The 20,895-nt window shown below is 42.3% G+C and overlaps 1 protein-coding gene across 1 annotated transcript in view; it reads right to left on the bottom strand.

Annotated features, from left to right (window-relative positions):
* The window catches only part of CPXM2 (carboxypeptidase X, M14 family member 2), a 72,845-nt gene that overhangs the window by 35,008 nt on the left and 16,942 nt on the right, over positions 1-20,895 (bottom strand). Inside the window, exons 2-3 of the mRNA XM_017742918.1 lie at positions 16,542-16,651; positions 7,288-7,427 (exon numbers count right to left, since the gene is read on the bottom strand). Of these exons, the coding sequence (XP_017598407.1) occupies positions 7,288-7,427; positions 16,542-16,651 (250 nt within the window). The remainder of the gene's footprint in view (positions 1-7,287; positions 7,428-16,541; positions 16,652-20,895) is intronic.

Below are 20,895 nucleotides of genomic sequence, written 5' to 3'. Positions count from 1 at the left end.
ATCCATCTCTTTGGAGGCCCTATGAAGAAAAGCTCAGGGCCAGAATTTCACTTGCATGAAATGAATTCAGCACTGATTTTTCAAAGCTTTACTCAATAAACAGGAGTTGGGGTTGCAAATACCTTTCCAACCCAACATCTGCAACTTACAGACAGGTTTTTACAAGAATTTTATGTCTTTCTAGAAGATCTGGTGCCAGATGTGGGTGTTTGTTTTTGCTGTTGTACATTCAGCCTGTAATGTCTGAAGGTGCCAGGGTCAGAGACATCCTCTGCCCCAAACATTTTGGTCTTAACACCCATCATTTTGGGCCACTCTTTGCAACGAGATCTGCATGAGTTTGAAATTCTTCCTACACCAGATCCTCTGTATCTGCTGGACACAACCAAGCTGTGATGCCTTTTCTTCTGAACCTCCTATTGGGGCATTTTGAATTGTTCGGGGGTTTTTGTGCCTATCCCACCCTTGCAAACACCTCATGTATTTGAGGAGAAAAATCCCGACTTTATAGGCACTGCCTCACTACGTGAATGTGAAAATAAAGGAAAAACAAAAGCCCTGAGAGTAACCAGCAAACAAACACGGCTGTTTGTGTCCACAGCTGAGGTCTCACTGCTCCCAAGCCCACAGAGACGTGGCCGAGTGCCACTTGGTGCGTGTGGAAGGGACGCTGGTTTGGCAAGGCCACCAGAGGAGGGGCAAGGAGCCTGATGTCCCCAACGTGACCCCCACACAACCATTCTCATTGCTACAAGTCATCACGCACGTGGCAAATACACAACTCCAGGCTGTGATGAGTAAGTGTGAGTAATCTGCTGCAGCAGATGCCTACATTCATTTGAAGTCGCCTTTTCCAAAAGGCTTCGGCTCTTTTGGTTTCAAGTCCCTTCTGTGGAGGTTAAAAAGATTTTCTTCCACTTGTGAGCATCCCCAATGAGTCTCACTGTGCAGGAAGGTTCTGTCCACTCCTCAGCACCCTTGGAGAGCGCAGAGTGAGCAGGAAGGAGCTGTCCCTGGGGGCTGCAGTGACCTGCTCCCTCCCAGTGAGTCACCGAGGCTTGGGCAGAGGATCCCTGTGACAAATCAGACCCACAACAGAGCAGCATCAGCCCTGACACTTTTGTCAAACAAACTTGTGAAAGCATAGAAGTGTCTCTGGGTGTACTGTCAGCACCCCACCCACACAGGATCACCCCAGCTGGTCACTGAGGCAGCTCCCCTGTGCCACGAGGGGTGGGGAGTGCTCATCAGCGGTGACCAATGCTGTGACAAAATCCTGGGCAGGGGACAAGAACTGAGCTGGAAAATCAACAGGGCACAGGGGTTGAACTTAAACAGATGGAGAGCACTGGAGGGGCAGCTGCCAAAGGCTGGCTCATGAAAGCCCCTGAGAAGGATCCACCGAGCCACAGTCAACAGAAAATACAACTTCTTAAATAAACCAATCATAAACATTAGTATAACATGTAACTGCTGACATTATTATATCAAGGGAGCTTTTCCTGCACTGAGTTCAGGTTGTTTTATAACTCCCATCAATACACTTGACATGATTTCTATGGATTTGGAACAATTCACTCCATGAGGCTGACTTCGGGAAAGTTGTAATAATCTCTGCAGTCCTGTCACCCAGTCAGGGCAAGTAACAGTTAGCACTGATTTAATGCACCAGAACAACTCGAGTCTGCACACAGCAGCTGCTTGTTTTGTTACAGGATTTGGGTAGAACATCGAGACATATCCACTGAACTTGTTGAAGTTTCACCAGGGTGCGTTTTCACAGCCTTTGCGTGGGGACAGGAGGAACTGCTCCAAAAATCAGTGCCAAGTTTGTCTGTTGTACTTGTGAGCTGGGCAGGGTTTAGGGTTTATTCTTCTCTGCTCTCACGAGCAGCATCGCACTGCTGAATTTGGAGCCTTCATGTGTGCGGTGCAAAATTCTGTTTTTTTAGATTGTAGTAACAGCTCAAATACCTGTAAATATCCACTCCACTTTCCCAAATGCTACCACAGTGTCACGGGAAGGATTATCACTGCTCTGTCTTCTGTTATTGTCAGAATACTAAAGATGCTCATGTGATTCTCTCTTCAGGAAGCCAATGTTACTGCTGAGACCGTGACCTTAGTACCAGGAATAGCTGCTAGGACCCTGGCAGTGTTATTTTAGTGGTTGGGCTTGATGATCTTAGAGGCCTTTTCCAGCCTTGAGGATTCTGTCACTCTGGTTTTCACTGCCTTGCAAGCAAGAAAATTACCCCCTTGCCATACAGACTGCCTAAAAACAAATCTCATCTTCTGAGAAACTGCTGGTGAGTACAGCAATAAGTTGAAATGTGGGGCAACACATTCATTTTGTCACTAAAGGAAGAGCAGAATGCTGTACCACCCAAATTAAAAGCAAGCAAGCAGATTGCACTGACCTAAATTTATCCTCAACTGTATCTCTGGAAGGCACCCAGCTTGTTACAGACCTACAATTCCCTCAGGACAGTTTGTCAAAAGGGATGCTGGGGCATCTTGAAGAGCTACACTGCACACAGGGAAGGCTGAGGTCAAGGGTGTGTTGCAAAAAATTGCAAAATTAGTCCCCTATTCAGTCACAACAATCTTATCTTTAACAAAACCATGAAGAGACACAAAATCCAATCTGTTCAGTATTTGTTACTTGTTATCCCTACAGAGCAGCAGAGGGAAATCAAACAAGTGACAGAGTAGGGAGGGTGCAGTGGTGTCTACACCAGCTCTAGTTGAAAATGTTTCTCCAGCATGAATCAAAATAAGTGACCAGCTTAAAAGTGTGTCAATTTAGAACCAGGAAATACATGGAAATCATTCTTTCCAGCCAGCAACACCATGATGTGGTGTCTCCTCAAACCTTTGAAGAGCTATTGTAATTTTACAGGACACAAAGACTAATCTCTACCCAAATCAGACTTGAAAAATTAAGATGTTCCCCCTCCATTTTTTCCTTAAAGACAAATATGTTGCATAAAAATAAAAAAATCTTCAATATTTTCATGAAGATGAAAGGTCTTAAAGAGAACATACTTGAAAGTAAATCTATTCTGATTTTTTCCTAAGAACTTCAGAACTTTGTTTTGGAATTCCAGCTTTCTGCACGGATTGTTTCCTCCATGCTTTTTCTTGTTGTTGTCGCTTTGTCATTCCATGGCACTCATGGCAGTTCACCATTTACCACGACCAAAAGGTTAAGTTTTAGAAAATGCATCATCACAAATACATCTTGCTCACTGCAACATTCCATCCTCCCCTGAAAACCAAAACATCCTCTGCATTCACACAGCCCCAAGCTTTAAATTACTGTCAGCACACACTGACTCTATTTTGACATGTGGGTTTTCTCTCGATACAAAAGATGATGCTGAATTATCAGAAGAGAGTTGGGTTTGTGGGAAACAAGTTTCTTCTGTTTTTTTAGATTCTTCCCAAACTGCTAAGAGTGATTAATAGTTTCTTTCCCTCTGTCAAGAGAGTGCATATTTTAAACTACCACATCATTGCTTTAAATAAGTGGCACAATTCCACAGTGATGCATCCAGTGTCCCACTCTACAGCCTTGAACAGTTGTTTAAAGAAATCTGGTTCCTAAAACTGGAAGATGTATTGGCAGCAATAGGAAAAATTGCATATATTATTTCTCCCCCAAAGCAACTGATATTCTGCCCACTTTCAAGGCATTGGATTTTATTCCTATTAACCAGCACTTGTGGCACTCCTGACTTTTGGATGTCTTCAGTGTGAAAATCAAAAAGAACTGGTTCTTGCAGCTGGGCTCCACTTTTTCTGTGAAATTCATCATCTGCTGATCTTCTGGATGAGCTAAGCAGATTTGCCCATTTATGGTGGCAAAAGAGCACTTTTCCATGATTTCAGGTTTCCCAGGAATGACTGAGGTGCCTGAACACCAACAGCCCCTGAGCCCACGTGCTTGCTTTGACTGGTAAAAGGAAGGACTCCTCAAATCCAGGATTTTTTGTTCAAAGCCTATTTTTGGCTTGTTACAGGCATAGAAAAAAAAAAAAAAAAAAAAAAAAAAAAAAAAGAGCAGAAAGATTTGGTTCTGTGTGACCATCACAGAATTCACAGCCGGGCAGTTGGAGCAAAAAAATTGACTCAGAAGTGCTTTTCCTTAAAAAGGAAATGATTAAACAATCCAAGTATTCATTACAAACCAGGCTCAGTTTCCTTCTCTCCAGTTGGGTCATCTGTGTTTTCAAGAGCTGTTTCTGCAACTCGGCCTCTTCCTCCTCAAGGCTCTCCTGTCTCAAGCCTGGGCTGGGCGAGAGGAGCCACAATCCACCAGAGGAGACAGATGGGGAATAGCAGAAGAGGAAGGACTGAGGAGAAGCAGCTCCTGCCAGCACACAAGAAGTGGCAACCTCAAGCATTTTTGTGCTCTTTGCATTGTGTGAAGTGTAACCTTCAGTCTGTCATTGCACACAAAGCCCCAAAAAACCACCCGATAAGTAAAGCTGGATGTGAGCAGATCGTGTCTGGCTGGAGTGGTCACAAACAAAACCATGCTCCAGGTGCCAGAGCTGCTCCAAAGGAGGAAAAGGATGAGTCCAGCACCAGTAAAAGAGCTCTGGCTGTGGCACTGCACACAGGAGAGCAAAGCCAGGCTGCTGAGAACTCAGCTGTTGCAGCCTTGCAGTGAAGGGCACAGCTGTTTGATGCAGGATTCAGCAGGGTGTCCCTGCCTGCCCTGCCTTGGCATTTTAAATGTCCTCATTAAGTCAGCAGCAGGAAACTACAGGGAGCAGGGCAGGTACAAATCTGATGTAGGCAGATCTTCCAGTGAAGTACATGTTTTCATTTGTTAAAGATTCTTGTTCAAGAAAAAGAGTTGATTTACTGGTTCCTTACCCCTATGACATCATAATGTGAGCAGAGCATGTATCCCAGAGTCATGGAATCATGGAATGGTTTGGGTTGGAAAGGACATTAAAGATCACCTCATTAAAGATCACCTTCCACTATCCCAGGTTGCTCCAAGCCCCGTCCAACCTGGCCTTGGACACTTCCAGGGATCCAGGGGAAGCCCCAGCTGCTCTGGGCACCCTGTGCCAGGGCCTCAACCCCCTCACAGGGGACAATTCCTTCCCAATATCTAATATAAGCCTGCCCTCCTTCAGCGCCTTGATTTTTTATTTTTAAAATATAAAGCTGGGAGTCTCCAAGGCTCTGGACTAAATAAAAATCTTACCTCGGCTCCCCTGCTTGGCAGGCTTTCACTTCTAATACAACACAGATCAGAGAGGTGGTTTTTTGGCTCTCCAACCTACAATAAGATTATTCTCCAACGTATGTTTCCATCAGTCTGAAAGCACTCTCATCTTGTCACACAGCCTCATAAAGCTGGGAAGGTGCCTCAGGTAACAGAAGGGCATCTTTTGGTACAAACTTTCATATCACAAACAATTCTTTTTGATACCATCACAGTCGGCAGCTGAGGGCAAGGCAAGGAAGCCGATGAGTCTCCTTTGTTTTCTGAGCAAAGCAGGCACAAAGGAACTTGCCCACCCCAAAACAAGTCCTACCCCACTCTTCTTCTGTCCCTTACTGGGAGTATTTCTCCCCACTCCCCTGGTCCTTCCATGGGACACAGTTCAGTCCTACAGGACGTGGGTTTTGGTAAACATTAACCTGCCCTGCAGTGCAGTTGGTCCAGTTGAAACCACCTTTGCTCCTATCAGGCAGAAATGGGCCTGTTTTTCCTCAAAGCTGAGTAGCAATCCCCAAGGAGCCTGGACCTGCTCTGCCACCACCACTCCTGCTCTTCCTGCAGACCCTCAGGGTTCTGCCCATCAATTTTTTATGGGAAATAAAGGGCAAAAGCAACATTCCCTGCCCAGGGCAGGGGGCTGGAACTCAATGATCTTTAAGGTCCATTCCAACCCAAACCCTTCTATGCTTCTATGGTTGCAAAAAATCCCCAAACCCCTCAAGATGACTGTGAATACCAGCTATAAATAGAGTGTCAGGTCCTGCTGCAAACTCCTAACAGAGCTGAACCAAAAATAGAAACACGACAGGATGAAGCAGTGCAGCTCTGGTGTTGAGAGGAACAGCAATGTCAAGAGGACGAATAAAGAAAAGAGTAAGGCTTTGCTACAGTAATTATCTACCTACCACAGAACAATGTGGAATGAATATAGAAACCTTATTGCCAAATAAGCTCCTACTCCCACAGCCACGCTGAAAGAAATTAAACCAAAAAAACCCCACAGACAATTAAACTGTTGAAAGAAAAATATTCTTTTCCTAAGTTGTAGTGGCATTTTTTCTGGTTTACCTTTAATCACATGTCACATTCATTTTCTAAGGGAGAGTTCTGACAGAACAGATCTGTCAGAGTGGCTCTGCATCTCCTGCATACTTGGGCAAAAGGACCAGCAGCACAAGTGGCATTGTTTGCTCACATATAGCTGTGACACCCAATGACAAATTAAAAGGCCAAAAAAACACACATAGAGCAGGAAAAAAACCCCAAATCCTCACCTCCAGTTCCTGTTTCTGGCATCTGATAGCTGCATCCCTCATATACACTCAGCAACAGACACAGAGGAGTAAATGCACACAAATCTGGGCAAAACACTTATTTCTCAGTGCCATGAACACGGTCTCTAGCACGAGCAGTGACCAGAAAGCTCAAAAATAGTATTTATATATATTTTTTGTTTCATACAATCATATATAAACATATAATTAAAATATTTATTACAGTTAATAAAATTTAATCATAAATATAAAAATATAAAATTATAAATAATATATTTACATATAAAATATATTTTATTTTTATATATATATATAGTGCTATAAAGTTTGGTTTAGCTGCTCATGTAAAAATAATTTTATTTTGGAATTACAGCAATTACTTGGTGATTGCCTAGGTATTAAGACATCTCAAAGCGGAGTAGTTATTCTAAACTAAATAAAAAGGGCCCAAAACTTTATCTAAACTAATCAAATTGAATATTGGAAAAGAATGAGGAAGTTTAACACCAGCAAATACAACAAGGTGAGTGTAAAGGCTCAGATGTAGGTAATGACTATGGAAGTTTGTGACCTTTAAACTTCTATTTTATACCATATATAAAGACTTGGCCTTTTAGTGTTCCCCCATTCAATTTCTCAATGTCTCACAGAATTTCTACTCTTTCTGTTTTGATTTTTTTTCTTGAAGAACCAAAGCACATCAGGACATGAATTCCTTGGCCTGAAAGCTCAGAATCCCACGGAGAAAAGCCAGCGTGTACTTACGACCAGAGGGAGTTTCTTCCCTGTGTGATGACTCCAGTGAATTTTGTCAGCCTTCGAGCATCTACTTCAATCCACTGGTAGGGGTCATTTCTTCCTGCACACCAAGCACCATCATAAAAATCATTTTCGTTAACACCTGCCTGAAAAGAAGGCAAAGCTGACCATAAATCAGAGCTAGGAAACTGAAGGTCTTTCATGGGAAAAAGAAAGGAACACATCACTCATCCCACTCACTCCTCTGGCACCACTTTGAGACCCTTGAGGCCCTCACCAAAATATTTCCTTACTCAAAGCGGGGCAGGAAATTCTGGGAAGTTCCTTTGAAAACTAAGAATGCTTTTGTATAAATTTAAGTCAGAAAAGATAAACAGAGCTCCAGTCTGATCACCTGTCTGTGCCTGTGGCCTGATAGAGCCTTTATCCAGAACAAATTAGCCACATGGTCTGCAGAGCTTTGACATTTCTAAAAAGCCAGCTCCAGCCCATGTAAATAATGGTCGGTGATTAGACAATCCCATTTTCCCTGGAAGCAGCAGAGTAGAGTGGAGGGCATACGGAAACAGTAACACGACTTCCCACCAGGACCAGAATTATTAATTTTCATAGCTAGGGTGGCAAAGGTTAAAAATTCAGGAATGTCTGGCTGTTCCCCAACTTGAGTACAAATCTGTATCCCAGTTTCTGCTGGGAAACCCACCACAAACAGCCTTCCCAGCATTTTCAAAGAAATAGCTGAAGGTATTTTGGGTAAGCTGTTTTCCTAATAAATCTGAACTAGAATTTAATGAAACATAGCATCTGAAGCCCTCAGAGATTTATTTTCCTTCTAAAACCCAGGAAATGTTTGGCACCCAGCTGGATACTGCCATAAACAGCACAGAAGCTTTGCCATGTGGTCCTCTGAGGCTACATGTGTTTTTGTGGAATTTCATCTGTGGTGTATGTGGATTTACCATCACCATCCATGCAATTCCAAGAATGGATATTGCTAAATATTTCCCAAATGAACATGAAGAGGTTTACAGACTGTTTCTACCCAAATGGGCATTGGGTGGCTCTAACTCAGAGAGGATGCAGTGGTTAATCCCTTTTCCCAGTGTGAGCCTGATGGGATCTGAAGGAAGTGCTGCAAAACACAGGACACTGATTCAATTCCTAAACCTTCTCATTTTCTCAGGTATTCAGATCTGAGATAAGGCAGCCTAAAAGTTATTTGTATTCCTCCATCTAGCAAAATTAAATTAAGCCACCTACTCCTATGCATTAGGTCTGATACTTTAAGGGGAAGTTTGTATAGAAGTCAAAGAAAAAAACACAGAGAAAAAGCCTTTTAACAATGGGAGATAAATTCTTCAGGGAGAGCAGAACAATGGGAAAACATGAGAATATAAACATGGTCACTGACCTGAGTTATAACCCTTTGCAAGAAAAGGTTTCAATGCAATTTAAAATACGATGGAATTTGAAGTAGCCTCAGGCTTTAAAAACCAACGCTTGCCAGGAAGTGTTAAGATCTACAGAGCCACCGGGGAAATTCCACCAGTTCCGCTGAACAAGTCCCCCCATCTCCCAATCCCTGGTCCTTATTCAAGCTGAGGGTGTTTCCCATGGGTGTGATGCATATCAGGGAGCAGAGCTCTCCTCCACATTACAATGAGAAGAGGAAAGCAGAAGGAAAAAGTGCTTATTAAAAAAAACCCTCCCACCTAGGTTACAAACATGAGTATCCATGGTTTCAACTGGGCCTAAATAAAGTTAAGTTGCACATAAAATATGGGGAGTTTAGTTATCCACAGCTTAAAATACTCTGGCCTTAAATAGGGGCAAAGATACCATAAAAAGAAAAAAAAAGAAAGAAAAGGAGAAACCATGCTTCTAGTCCTTCCTGCTCTCTTATTTTCTGATATCAGCTTCTCTGAAGGTAAGAAAATGATTTTTACAGGTAAAAAGAAGCAGGTGTCTGAGTCTAATCAGCACAGAATACTACTTGAAAAAGGGGACTTCAATCAAGGAGCTCTTTCTAGAAATGTTTCTGAAGGAAAAAAAATCAAGAAATCTGTGCTACAATTTCTCCTCTCAAGCTTCAAGTCTATATTTTTTTCTGAAGGTGCTTAATTTGCCCTATGGCCACCTCAAAAAACTATTTCAATAAAATAAATAAACTTATAAACTCAAGCAAATATTTAGTAACTAGAATTCCTATTAAATTTCTTTGGGAAAATTATCATTCCTGAGAGGTGGGTACAGTTATCACCAAGTATTCTATCAAATAACACAGATCAAGATACCTTTCCTCAGCAAGGTGTTTACTTGAATTTAAAAAAATCCATATTGAATTACTGGAAAGAATAGATTCAAGTTATGTCATGGATACTTAAATTATCTTCATAAGCAAGAGGCTGAAGGAGCTAACAAAAACTGGAAGCCAGGGCAAAGTCTTGAGCAAATCCTTTTTCCCTTCACAGAATATTCAAGAATAACTCCAAGTCTAACCCAGTTTGTGTTTCATTTGCAGCCAAATGCAAAAATGTTTCTCAATATGCAGTATCTTATGAAAAAAATACCTTTTGGATAGAGGAAGAGAGACTTTGTTCTGTCACTCACAAAGAAGTTATTCCCAAGTGTGAAAGTTGAAAATTGTAATTCAGCTGAACCAAATCAGCTGCTTGTTGTGTATCCAGAAAATAAGATGAAGGTTACAATTACTTTACAAATAATGTGACTTTGGATTTTAATTCATGTTTCTCTTCCAAATTAGATGTTTGCAAGGCAGAATAAAAACTTGCTCACATTACCACTGTTTTAAAAGACTTTTTCTATAATGAGGAGAGAGATGATACTACCAAAATGATTCAAAGAAAGAAATTCCAGTCTTCTGCCAGAAATCAGCTGGAACAGCAGTAAAAATACACCAAATATCAAACCACCTCTACTTAAAATCTTTTCCATTCCCAGCAAGATGATCAAAAAAATTATTTTACCATAGGAAGTTTGGGAGGGGAAAAAAAAAGCATTACTCATCACAGGTATTTATAGCAACCACTGCCAGTAGGGAAGAACTAAAACACACGGGCTGCAAGTGGATCTCCAGTAGTTTTGTCTTTTCCTGGAGATTTGATAATGCAGCTTTTCAAAAGGAACCAGACAGACCCGAGAAGGAAATCATAGAATCATGGAATGGTTTGGGTTGGAAGAGACCTTAAAGATCATCCTGTTCTACCCCGTGCCACGGGCAGGGACACCTTCCACTATCCCAGGCTGCTCCAAGCCCCGTCCAACCCGGCCTTGGGCACTGCCAGGGACCCAGGGGCAGCCCCAGCTGCTCTGGGCACCCTGTGCCAGGGCCTGCCCACCCTCCCAGGGAACAATTCCTTCCCAATCTCCCATCCAGCCCTGCCCTCTGGCACTGGGAAGCCATTCCCTGGGTCCTGGCCCTCCATCCCTTGTCCCAAGTCCCTCTGCAGCTCTCTTGGAACCTCTTTAGGCTCTGGGAGGTCTCCTTTATACACAAATACCTGTGTTTGCAGACACGGGATTGCTTTACTTGGTTAATCTTCAATGTTTGGATTTCCCTAACAAGGAAAATGAGGAAGGGGAAGAAACATAGTTTGACTAATTATTCACGTTTCAACCACTCTTAATTATTGTATAAGTGACAAATATTAATTAATTTGATCCCCGAAGGCAGAGAGCCTCAATTAATATTATTTTATGCCATGATTTCTCTTGATGATGTTAAATTACTACTGGTTGTGCCACTATTGCAGTTGCAGCTAGATCTCCAGAATATGGGGCTTTGCTAACACAGCTTCTGCCCTTGAGAAACACCACCTTAATCCCCATATTCAGGCAGGACTGGCATCAAAATCAGGTCCCACACAATGCAAGGGCACAAGAGAAGTAGATCCTACAAGGTCTGATCCAATTTTAAGCCAGTCCTTCTTTGGAATAAAGCACACACCAACTGATTCATTTCATGTGCTTCAGATAATCTAAACAGGAAAAAGGAAAAAACCAAAACAAACCTTCAAAAGCTTTGGAAAAACTTAATTATTCTGCAAATTCCCTGTGAATTGAGGCAGTGCCAGTTACCTGGGGAGAGCCCTGAGCTCCTCAGCTGACTTCAAATCAGATGATGAGGTTGGGCAGAGAGAGGATTTTGTATTATTTCGGGGGGGAACATCACAGTCCCATGAACATTGTGACAGCTCTGTGTTGATATCCAGATCACTGGACAAAGCAGCAGCCCATAAAATTGCTTGTCACCACACCCACAGCATAACATGTTCACAGAATTCCAGAGGCACATCAGTGTTACCGAGCTGGGCCAAGTGTTTTCCTTCTTGCTCAGTTCTGAACAGCAGGAAAACACAGCAGCTTAAATCCCAGTGCCTTTTGCCTTTGCCCAGCGTGCTGCAACCTCCTGTGCTGAGCAGCAAAGAGAAATCACCAGGGAGCTCATTACCCACCTGGCACATCAGCCACCTGCAGTACCTGTCCCTGCTTAGAAGCAAATTCGCTCTAAATATGAAATTCAGAAGCCCTCATGCAGAGTAAAACGAAGCCCTGAAACCCCAGTGAGAGGGTGACTGAATCCCCAGTGGCAGGGACCTGCAGGTTCTAGGTTTGGAAAAGTTTTAGTCCTGTTCATTTTTAATGAAGCCCAAAGAAAACTGTAAAGAAACATAAAGGCAAGCCCAATTTCTTTCTAACAGCGCCAGCCATGGTAGCAACCCTAAGTGGTCAGGGGGGTTAGGGAATTTCTCTATCTATAGTTTCAGTAGGGATAAAAAGCTTTGGATCACACTTGGTCTAATCCAAGCTTTGGGAAATTTCAGGAAGAGCTGAGTGGCATTTTGCTTCTGCTTTGCTTCCCAGTAAAGACTGTGCCCTTGGCTTCTCTGGAGACTATATGTAGAGGAAACATCAGCCACAGGTAACACTCTATTTATTATATATATATTATATATTTATTTATCATCTCTCTATTTATTTTAACACAGTACTGGTGACGACAGGACTGGATGGACTCCTGGTCTAAACCAGTGTGGTCTTGTGGTTAAATAAATTGAATTTCAACAGCAGCATGAAAAACAAGTAGCCACAACCAATGGAGAGGTTTGCATCACAGTCCTTGGTTTTATGCCATTATATAAGCAAGAGTGTTATAAAATATTTAAATGTTCCTCCAGAACCCCCCTGAATATCATCTGCATCCTGTTTTTGTGATCATGAGAGGTTTTTTTCCTAGCAGAAAATATCAAGTAAAGAAGCAAACTACCTCAGTGGGATCTCAGAAGCCAATAAATATGAAGGCTCCAGGTGAGACCTCACCTTGCACACACCCCCCTGTACGTGCACACCAGATTGGAAAGGAAGAGCCCATTCCCACTCCCCAGCTGGCTTTTCCAAAGTGGTTTCCTGAGCTTTCTGACCAACTTTAATACATTAAAACAAACACTGAAATAAACCCAGGAGGGGTATGCAGGTATTTTTCCCAGAGAGAAGCTCAGAGAGCTGTGTGTGCAGAGGCACAGTGGGATTTTAACCAAGGGTCTTCCCTGTTCCAGTGGGAGCCATGTGGAATGGCACTGCTGATCAGAGCGCATCCCTCCCAGTACCAGCCTTAGCCCCCATGAATATCAAACCCCTTCAGCTGGAGACTAAAACAAATGGAGGCATCTAATAATAATAGATAACAAACTAAATAAACTTCAGAGACCGTTCACTGCTGGCTCGGTGCTAATATCCTGTTTATGGCTTTAAATGTTGCGCTTTATCATGCAAAGTAGCATTTTTAGTCTGGACAGACTGTAATTCAGAGAACAGCACTAATAAGAAAGTGGGAAAGAGAAACATGAGAAATGGCAAAATGGAATTTGGTCCTGCAAAGCTCCTAAACACATTTTTAATCTTAAATAAAAGAAGCTAGACAAGATTGTATGTTAGAGAGTCCTGAACTGAAGCATTTTTTGGATAGTATAATCACTGCTTCTGAAAAAACTGCCTTAGGGAAAGGGTTTCACTTGAAACCACCCTTTCAATTAACCGTTGTCATTAATTACATGCAAACAACAAAGAAAACGAAACTTGCTGTGAGAGCTTCCTTGCAGGCTGATTCTGAAGGGAGCTGGGATGATTTCCTGGAGCTGGGAAGGGAGCTGCCTCCACCTGTGCTTGCTCACAGAGGTCTGTCTGGATTTGCACACCAACTTTGGAGATTTTCCACGAACCCAAAGGTTATCCATCAAACCTACTCACTTCTACAGTGCCAGTGTTTCCCCTTCATTTGCATTACATGAGCTGACAAAGCAGTCAGAACCAATAACTATCCACTGGTTCTCTTTATTCAGCAGCACAACCTGGAGCCATGCTCCCACTTAGGGGAAAAATTGATGTTACCTGAATATTGAGCCTTCCTCGGTGGGCCCCGAGGCCGTAGCGCTTCGCTGTGGAGGCATGGAGCTGGAAGTCAGTAATTTTTAATGTCTCTAGACCAAGTGGAGGGCAATCTACAAAACAAAAGATTGATTAAATTTTAATTAAACAGGAAAAACAACAAAAAAACCCCCACAACAACAAAACAACACAAAACAAACAAGTATTCAAAGTTTCTGGATTTCAGCAGCGCCAAGCTGGCCGGGGTCCTCCCTGGGATAAACGAGCACAGCAGTGCTGAGGTCAATGAGAAATGGCAGCTCGGAAAATCAATGAGGCAACGCAGATTTACACCATTTTCAGGGGCTCAGAGAGTTATTACTGCTTGCTCTATGCCTCAGTTTTTCACTGATATGCACAGTATTTCCTGTCAAGTGCTTTTCAGTACAAAACACCACTGAAACGCCCTTTTATTTTTCTTTTTGGTGTTTTCTTTTCCATCACTTGCTTGGATTTTTTTCTCCCTCCCTGTACTCGTTCCAAGCTACTGTATGAAGTTATGTTTCTAATTAAAATCTGTTCTGGAAACTTCACTCAGAGTCCCTCCCGGTGCACAATAGCATCTGTTACAGAGGTCTGGGAGCCCGAGAGCTGAGCTCTGCAGAGGTGGTGATTAAGCACAAACAGAGCAATTTTGAACCAAGGACCACGTCTTTAAGCCCCAAATTCTTCACATCCTTGAGGACAGAAAAGCAAATGCTATTACTTTAGCAAACCAGTGCTTGGAGCTCTGGCTTTGGAAGATAAGAGGCTGGGAAAATTCTGTTTTGTGATTAGCAGAAAAATGTTTGGCTTTTTAATCCCTCACCAAAATGTCATGAGGTTATCAAAGTATGAGAGAATCATTTATGTTGGGAAAGCCCTCAAAAATCATCAAGTCCAACCATTCCCTCAGCACTGCCACGTTCACCACTGCTGTCCCCAAGGGCCACATCCACACCTCTGTTAAATCCCTCCGGGGATGGGGACTCCACCACCGCCCTGGGCAGTGAGAATGTACCTGACAATCTCATCCTGGTTGTATTTAGCTTTCAGGTGCAGTTTTGCATTGTTAGGCACAAACTTGCAAGACATGAGATTTCCCAAACTCCTCCTTAGTTCACAACAAACTAAAATCCTTCTGGAAAAATGTTACATGCTGTCAATTCACGCTGCTATTGCTTCGTTCATCCTTAGGAGGGTTCTCACACAAATCCAGGGCCAAATGCCTCCTTCAGAGGTAGTAAAGACAAATGCTAAAAATGAATGCATTTTCTAAAGCACCAACAGTGATCTCAGTCTTACATAAAAGCTAAAATGTAGACAGTTCCTCATTTCAAAGAGCTTTCGATTCAATTATCCAAAACAGAGAAGAGACAGGATGTACAAGGAAAGCCAGAGGAAGGAATAGCTGGGAGGATTTTGGTTTCATTGTCTGATTGTTTTAATTGCATTTCCTTATAGAGTGTTGCATCTTTCATCATACTCCAACTGGAAGAAGTCTCAGGCTCTGACAGATCTCTGCTGGGAGTAAATTGCATAGCTGGGAGCTGCCTGCCTTTTTTTAACAAGTTTGGTCCTCAGGAGAGGTTTGGAAATCAATCTCATGGTGCAATCCTGAGAATGGTTTTGCACTTTGGTGCATTTTCCTCTGTGAACAATCTCAACATTCCCTGCACCCAAAAGTTACCCAGAACGACCTGTGCCAGGTCTGAGCTGAAAATAAAGGCAAGCTGAAAATAAAAGCAAGCTGCTTTTGCATGTTCGGTCCGTAAAATATCATTTAATTCAATGTTTGTGCTGCACCTACCAAAGCCAAGGGGAAATCTACAGGCACTGCTGGGAGTTATAAAATAGAAGGCGAAAAGTCTCTGTTTCACATCCTGTTCTCTGCTACCAAACTGCAGCAAAGGTTTGTGGAGCTACCCCAGGTGTCACATCCCAGCTCCATAGGATGCACAGGCACAGTCCCTATCCACCCCTGCTCTCTGCTGTGCAAAACCCTATTTTGATGAAAGCTGTATGAAATGGGCTATTTTTGAGCCTGGCAGCTGCCTGTCAGAGTGGGCTGAGGTCCCCTGCAGTGACATTCACCTGCCCATGCAGGTATGAGAAGAAGGTTTGGTTTTATTCAGAATGAAATGTTATTAATTCACTATAAAGCTGCAAAATTCCTGGGTTGCCTGTGGATTTAGGCTGCAAGGTGGGTATTTCCAGGCTGAAAAAATTCCCTGAGTGTTTTGGTGTTTATCTCTGTTTCTAGAGAAACTGAAGCTCAGTAACAGACAGAAAACATTCATATGGATCTCAGAGAAAGGCACTTGACTGCTCTTTATTTTTCAAGGATGAATTACTTGTGTTGTCTATGAATGCATCAGATTACCAGGCCAATATTAGGAAATGCTCAGTTTAGCAGGAGCTGTTAATGAAACCAAGGCTGTGTGAGCAGGCAGGGACTGCAACACGCAGAACAGGTAACTCTGGCAGAAACTCTGCAATGCATTGTTCACAACACTCTGTCCTTTCCCAGTGTGCTCAAGCCTTACAATATTCCAGGTGAAATCATGAGGATCTTTACCACCAATTCAAGAGTATCCTGGAATTTATTTTTTACAGTTGTCCTACATATATTAATATATTACACCAACTTTGGAGATTTTCCACGAACCCAAAGGTTATCCATCAAACCTACTCACTTCTACAGTGCCAGTGTTTCCCCTTCATTTGCATTACATGAGCTGACAAAGCAGTCAGAACCAATAACTATCCACTGGTTCTCTTTATTCAGCAGCACAACCTGGAGCCATGCTCCCACTTAGGGGAAAAATTGATGTTACCTGAATATTGAGCCTTCCTCGGTGGGCCCCGAGGCCGTAGCGCTTTGCTGTGGAGGCATGGAGCTGGAAGTCAGTAATTTTTAATGTCTCTAGACCAAGTGGAGGGCAATCTACAAAACAAAAGATTGATTAAATTTTAATTAAACAGGAAAAACAACAAAAAAACCCCCACAACAACAAAACAACACAAAACAAACAAGTATTCAAAGTTTCTGGATTTCAGCAGCGCCAAGCTGGCCGGGGTCCTCCCTGGGATAAACGAGCACAGCAGTGCTGAGGTCAATGAGAAATGGCAGCTCTCGGAAAATCAATGAGGCAACGCAGATTTACACCATTTTCAGGGGCTCAGAGAGTTATTACTGCTTGCTCTATGCCTCAGTTTTTCACTGATATGCACAGTATTTCCTGTCAAGTGCTTTTCAGTACAAAACACCACTGAAACGCCCTTTTATTTTTCTTTTTGGTGTTTTCTTTTCCATCACTTGCTTGGATTTTTTTCTCCCTCCCTGTACTCGTTCCAAGCTACTGTATGAAGTTATGTTTCTAATTAAAATCTGTTCTGGAAACTTCACTCAGAGTCCCTCCCGGTGCACAATAGCATCTGTTACAGAGGTCTGGGAGCCCGAGAGCTGAGCTCTGCAGAGGTGGTGATTAAGCACAAACAGAGCAATTTTGAACCAAGGACCACGTCTTTAAGCCCCAAATTCTTCACATCCTTGAGGACAGAAAAGCAAATGCTATTACTTTAGCAAACCAGTGCTTGGAGCTCTGGCTTTGGAAGATAAGAGGCTGGGAAAATTCTGTTTTGTGATTAGCAGAAAAATGTTTGGCTTTTTAATCCCTCACCAAAATGTCATGAGGTTATCAAAGTATGAGAGAATCATTTATGTTGGGAAAGCCCTCAAAAATCATCAAGTCCAACCATTCCCTCAGCACTGCCACGTTCACCACTGCTGTCCCCAAGGGCCACATCCACACCTCTGTTAAATCCCTCCGGGGATGGGGACTCCACCACCGCCCTGGGCAGTGAGAATGTACCTGACAATCTCATCCTGGTTGTATTTAGCTTTCAGGTGCAGTTTTGCATTGTTAGGCACAAACTTGCAAGACATGAGATTTCCCAAACTCCTCCTTAGTTCACAACAAACTAAAATCCTTCTGGAAAAATGTTACATGCTGTCAATTCACGCTGCTATTGCTTCGTTCATCCTTAGGAGGGTTCTCACACAAATCCAGGGCCAAATGCCTCCTTCAGAGGTAGTAAAGACAAATGCTAAAAATGAATGCATTTTCTAAAGCACCAACAGTGATCTCAGTCTTACATAAAAGCTAAAATGTAGACAGTTCCTCATTTCAAAGAGCTTTCTATTCAATTATCCAAAACAGAGAAGAGACAGGATGTACAAGGAAAGCCAGAGGAAGGAATAGCTGGGAGGATTTTGGTTTCATTGTCTGATTGTTTTAATTGCATTTCCTTATAGAGTGTTGCATCTTTCATCATACTCCAACTGGAAGAAGTCTCAGGCTCTGACAGATCTCTGCTGGGAGTAAATTGCATAGCTGGGAGCTGCCTGCCTTTTTTTAACAAGTTTGGTCCTCAGGAGAGGTTTGGAAATCAATCTCATGGTGCAATCCTGAGAATGGTTTTGCACTTTGGTGCATTTTCCTCTGTGAACAATCTCAACATTCCCTGCACCCAAAAGTTACCCAGAACGACCTGTGCCAGGTCTGAGCTGAAAATAAAGGCAAGCTGAAAATAAAAGCAAGCTGCTTTTGCATGTTCGGTCCGTAAAATATCATTTAATTCAATGTTTGTGCTGCACCTACCAAAGCCAAGGGGAAATCTACAGGCACTGCTGGGAGTTATAAAATAGAAGGCGAAAAGTCTCTGTTTCACATCCTGTTCTCTGCTACCAAACTGCAGCAAAGGTTTGTGGAGCTACCCCAGGTGTCACATCCCAGCTCCATAGGATGCACAGGCACAGTCCCTATCCACCCCTGCTCTCTGCTGTGCAAAACCCTATTTTGATGAAAGCTGTATGAAATGGGCTATTTTTGAGCCTGGCAGCTGCCTGTCAGAGTGGGCTGAGGTCCCCTGCAGTGACATTCACCTGCCCATGCAGGTATGAGAAGAAGGTTTGGTTTTATTCAGAATGAAATGTTATTAATTCACTATAAAGCTGCAAAATTCCTGGGTTGCCTGTGGATTTAGGCTGCAAGGTGGGTATTTCCAGGCTGAAAAAATTCCCTGAGTGTTTTGGTGTTTATCTCTGTTTCTAGAGAAACTGAAGCTCAGTAACAGACAGAAAACATTCATATGGATCTCAGAGAAAGGCACTTGACTGCTCTTTATTTTTCAAGGATGAATTACTTGTGTTGTCTATGAATGCATCAGATTACCAGGCCAATATTAGGAAATGCTCAGTTTAGCAGGAGCTGTTAATGAAACCAAGGCTGTGTGAGCAGGCAGGGACTGCAACACGCAGAACAGGTAACTCTGGCAGAAAGTCTGCAATGCATTGTTCACAACACTCTGTCCTATCGACGCTAACAAGATTCCAGGTGAAATCATGAGGATCTTTACCACCAATTCAAGAGTATCCTGGAATTTATTTTTTACAGTTATCCTACATATATTAATATATTAATATATATTAATATTCTAATATATCCTATATATTAAGAGGAGAACACCTGCTTTCTCTAGACTTTAAGCTGTGACTTCACTAACTCACCAAATCAAATCAACTTTTTATCTTTTATATTGGGAAGAAAAAACTTGAATATTTTGCTCCAACACTTGATTGAAAATTAATGAAAATAATTTCCTCCTCTTTCTCCAGTGGACATCCTGAGCTGGGAGCAGAGCAACAGGATTTGCATTCCAAGACCTTTAGCTGTTTCCATCTGTGTAACTCTGCATGGGGATGGTATTCTTGGAATCATCAAGACTATTGTTTGCAACAGCTTAGATGTATGGAATTTGTGCAGTTTTCCACCAGAGAAGACCTTTGATTTTGGTTTAACTAAAATGATGTCTTCTATTTTTAGCCATAATATTTGAATATTAATACTTTAGGAATATTCATGTTTTCCACATGCTTACGGATTCCAACACCAATAAAGGGAGGAAAAGAGGAGCATGCAGACCAAAACAACAATTTGTAATGCGCAGAGATGGTGGCGACAAACTTTTCAGTATGGCCTCTTCTGATTAACTCTTATTTACTCATTATAATTCAAAAAATCCACCTGAGGTTGCCATTTCACGACTGAAAAATAAAAAAATCCTGAGTCATGCTGTGAATTTAATTTTGGATAAATTAGGTGTGTGTTCCCTGCTTCTTAAAGCTACTGCAGATAACCAGGACAACCTAGTTTTGAAAAACATACAGGAAAAGAAGCTGATTTATGGCATTCATAAAAACTTTACTTTTTAAAGTATTGTTTTAATATATTTTATTTAACTTGAAGAAATCTTTCATGTAGCAATGAAAATTGCCACCCAGTCAGTAAGACTGTCTTAACAATTTTGTACTCTCTATGCCAGTTTGATAAAACCTTGGGGAAGCTACAGAAATTGGACAGCAGGAACGATCAGAGATTGTGTGAATCGATTGCATAATGGATTCAGCTGGAAATGACCCAGTTATTTGGTTGTTTCTTTAACCAGCTGAAAATTTCATCATTATAAAACACAGGGAATTCAGCTGTGGCTTTGAGAGACATGGAAATACACATCCTATGTACATAAGAACTTACTAACGAAATGCACCTACAGCATTTCTGGTTCAGAGATGAAAACAAACATTAAGTTTGCAGGTTCAGGGAAGAGGCTGCTGTGGACATTTGCTCTTCCTGGCCCATATCCAACCGTTATTTTACTTGTGATTTGCAGCCATGGGTAGGTATTCACTTTAGAAACAATAATAAGATGTCTGGATCAAATCAATTAATTCCAGGCTGAGAAAAGACACAAAGCTTCGATTCAGACTTAATAACATTTGTCTGTGGAAGTGTGTTCTTGTGAGGTTTTCATTCCAGAACAGCTTTCCTACAGCAATGCTAAATGGCCACATTTCAGTGTCCATTGTTGTCAATTTTCCTTCTCCCAGGGGGCTGAGTCCCAGCTGAGGGCACTAAAGCAGTTCTGGTAGCTGGGCACCGTGAGAAATCCCCTGTCCCTTAAAATCAGCACGAGAAACACTCAGGAATTATCTCAGCCACCATCTCATCTCTTGAATTTTGAATTTACCTCTTATTTTAGGGTTGCCTATAGCGAGATCAATACCTGGGGGTGCTGCTGAGCTCCCTCCTCAAGCCAGGGGCTCAATTTGCAATCTCAGCATGTGTG

This window comes from Corvus brachyrhynchos, unplaced genomic scaffold (genome assembly GCF_000691975.1).
Source record: "Corvus brachyrhynchos isolate BGI_N302 unplaced genomic scaffold, ASM69197v1 scaffold499, whole genome shotgun sequence".
NCBI classification, from domain to species: Eukaryota; Metazoa; Chordata; class Aves; order Passeriformes; family Corvidae; genus Corvus; species Corvus brachyrhynchos.
Note: the sequence above shows the minus strand (reverse complement) of the source record. Positions and strands in the feature narration are given on the sequence as shown.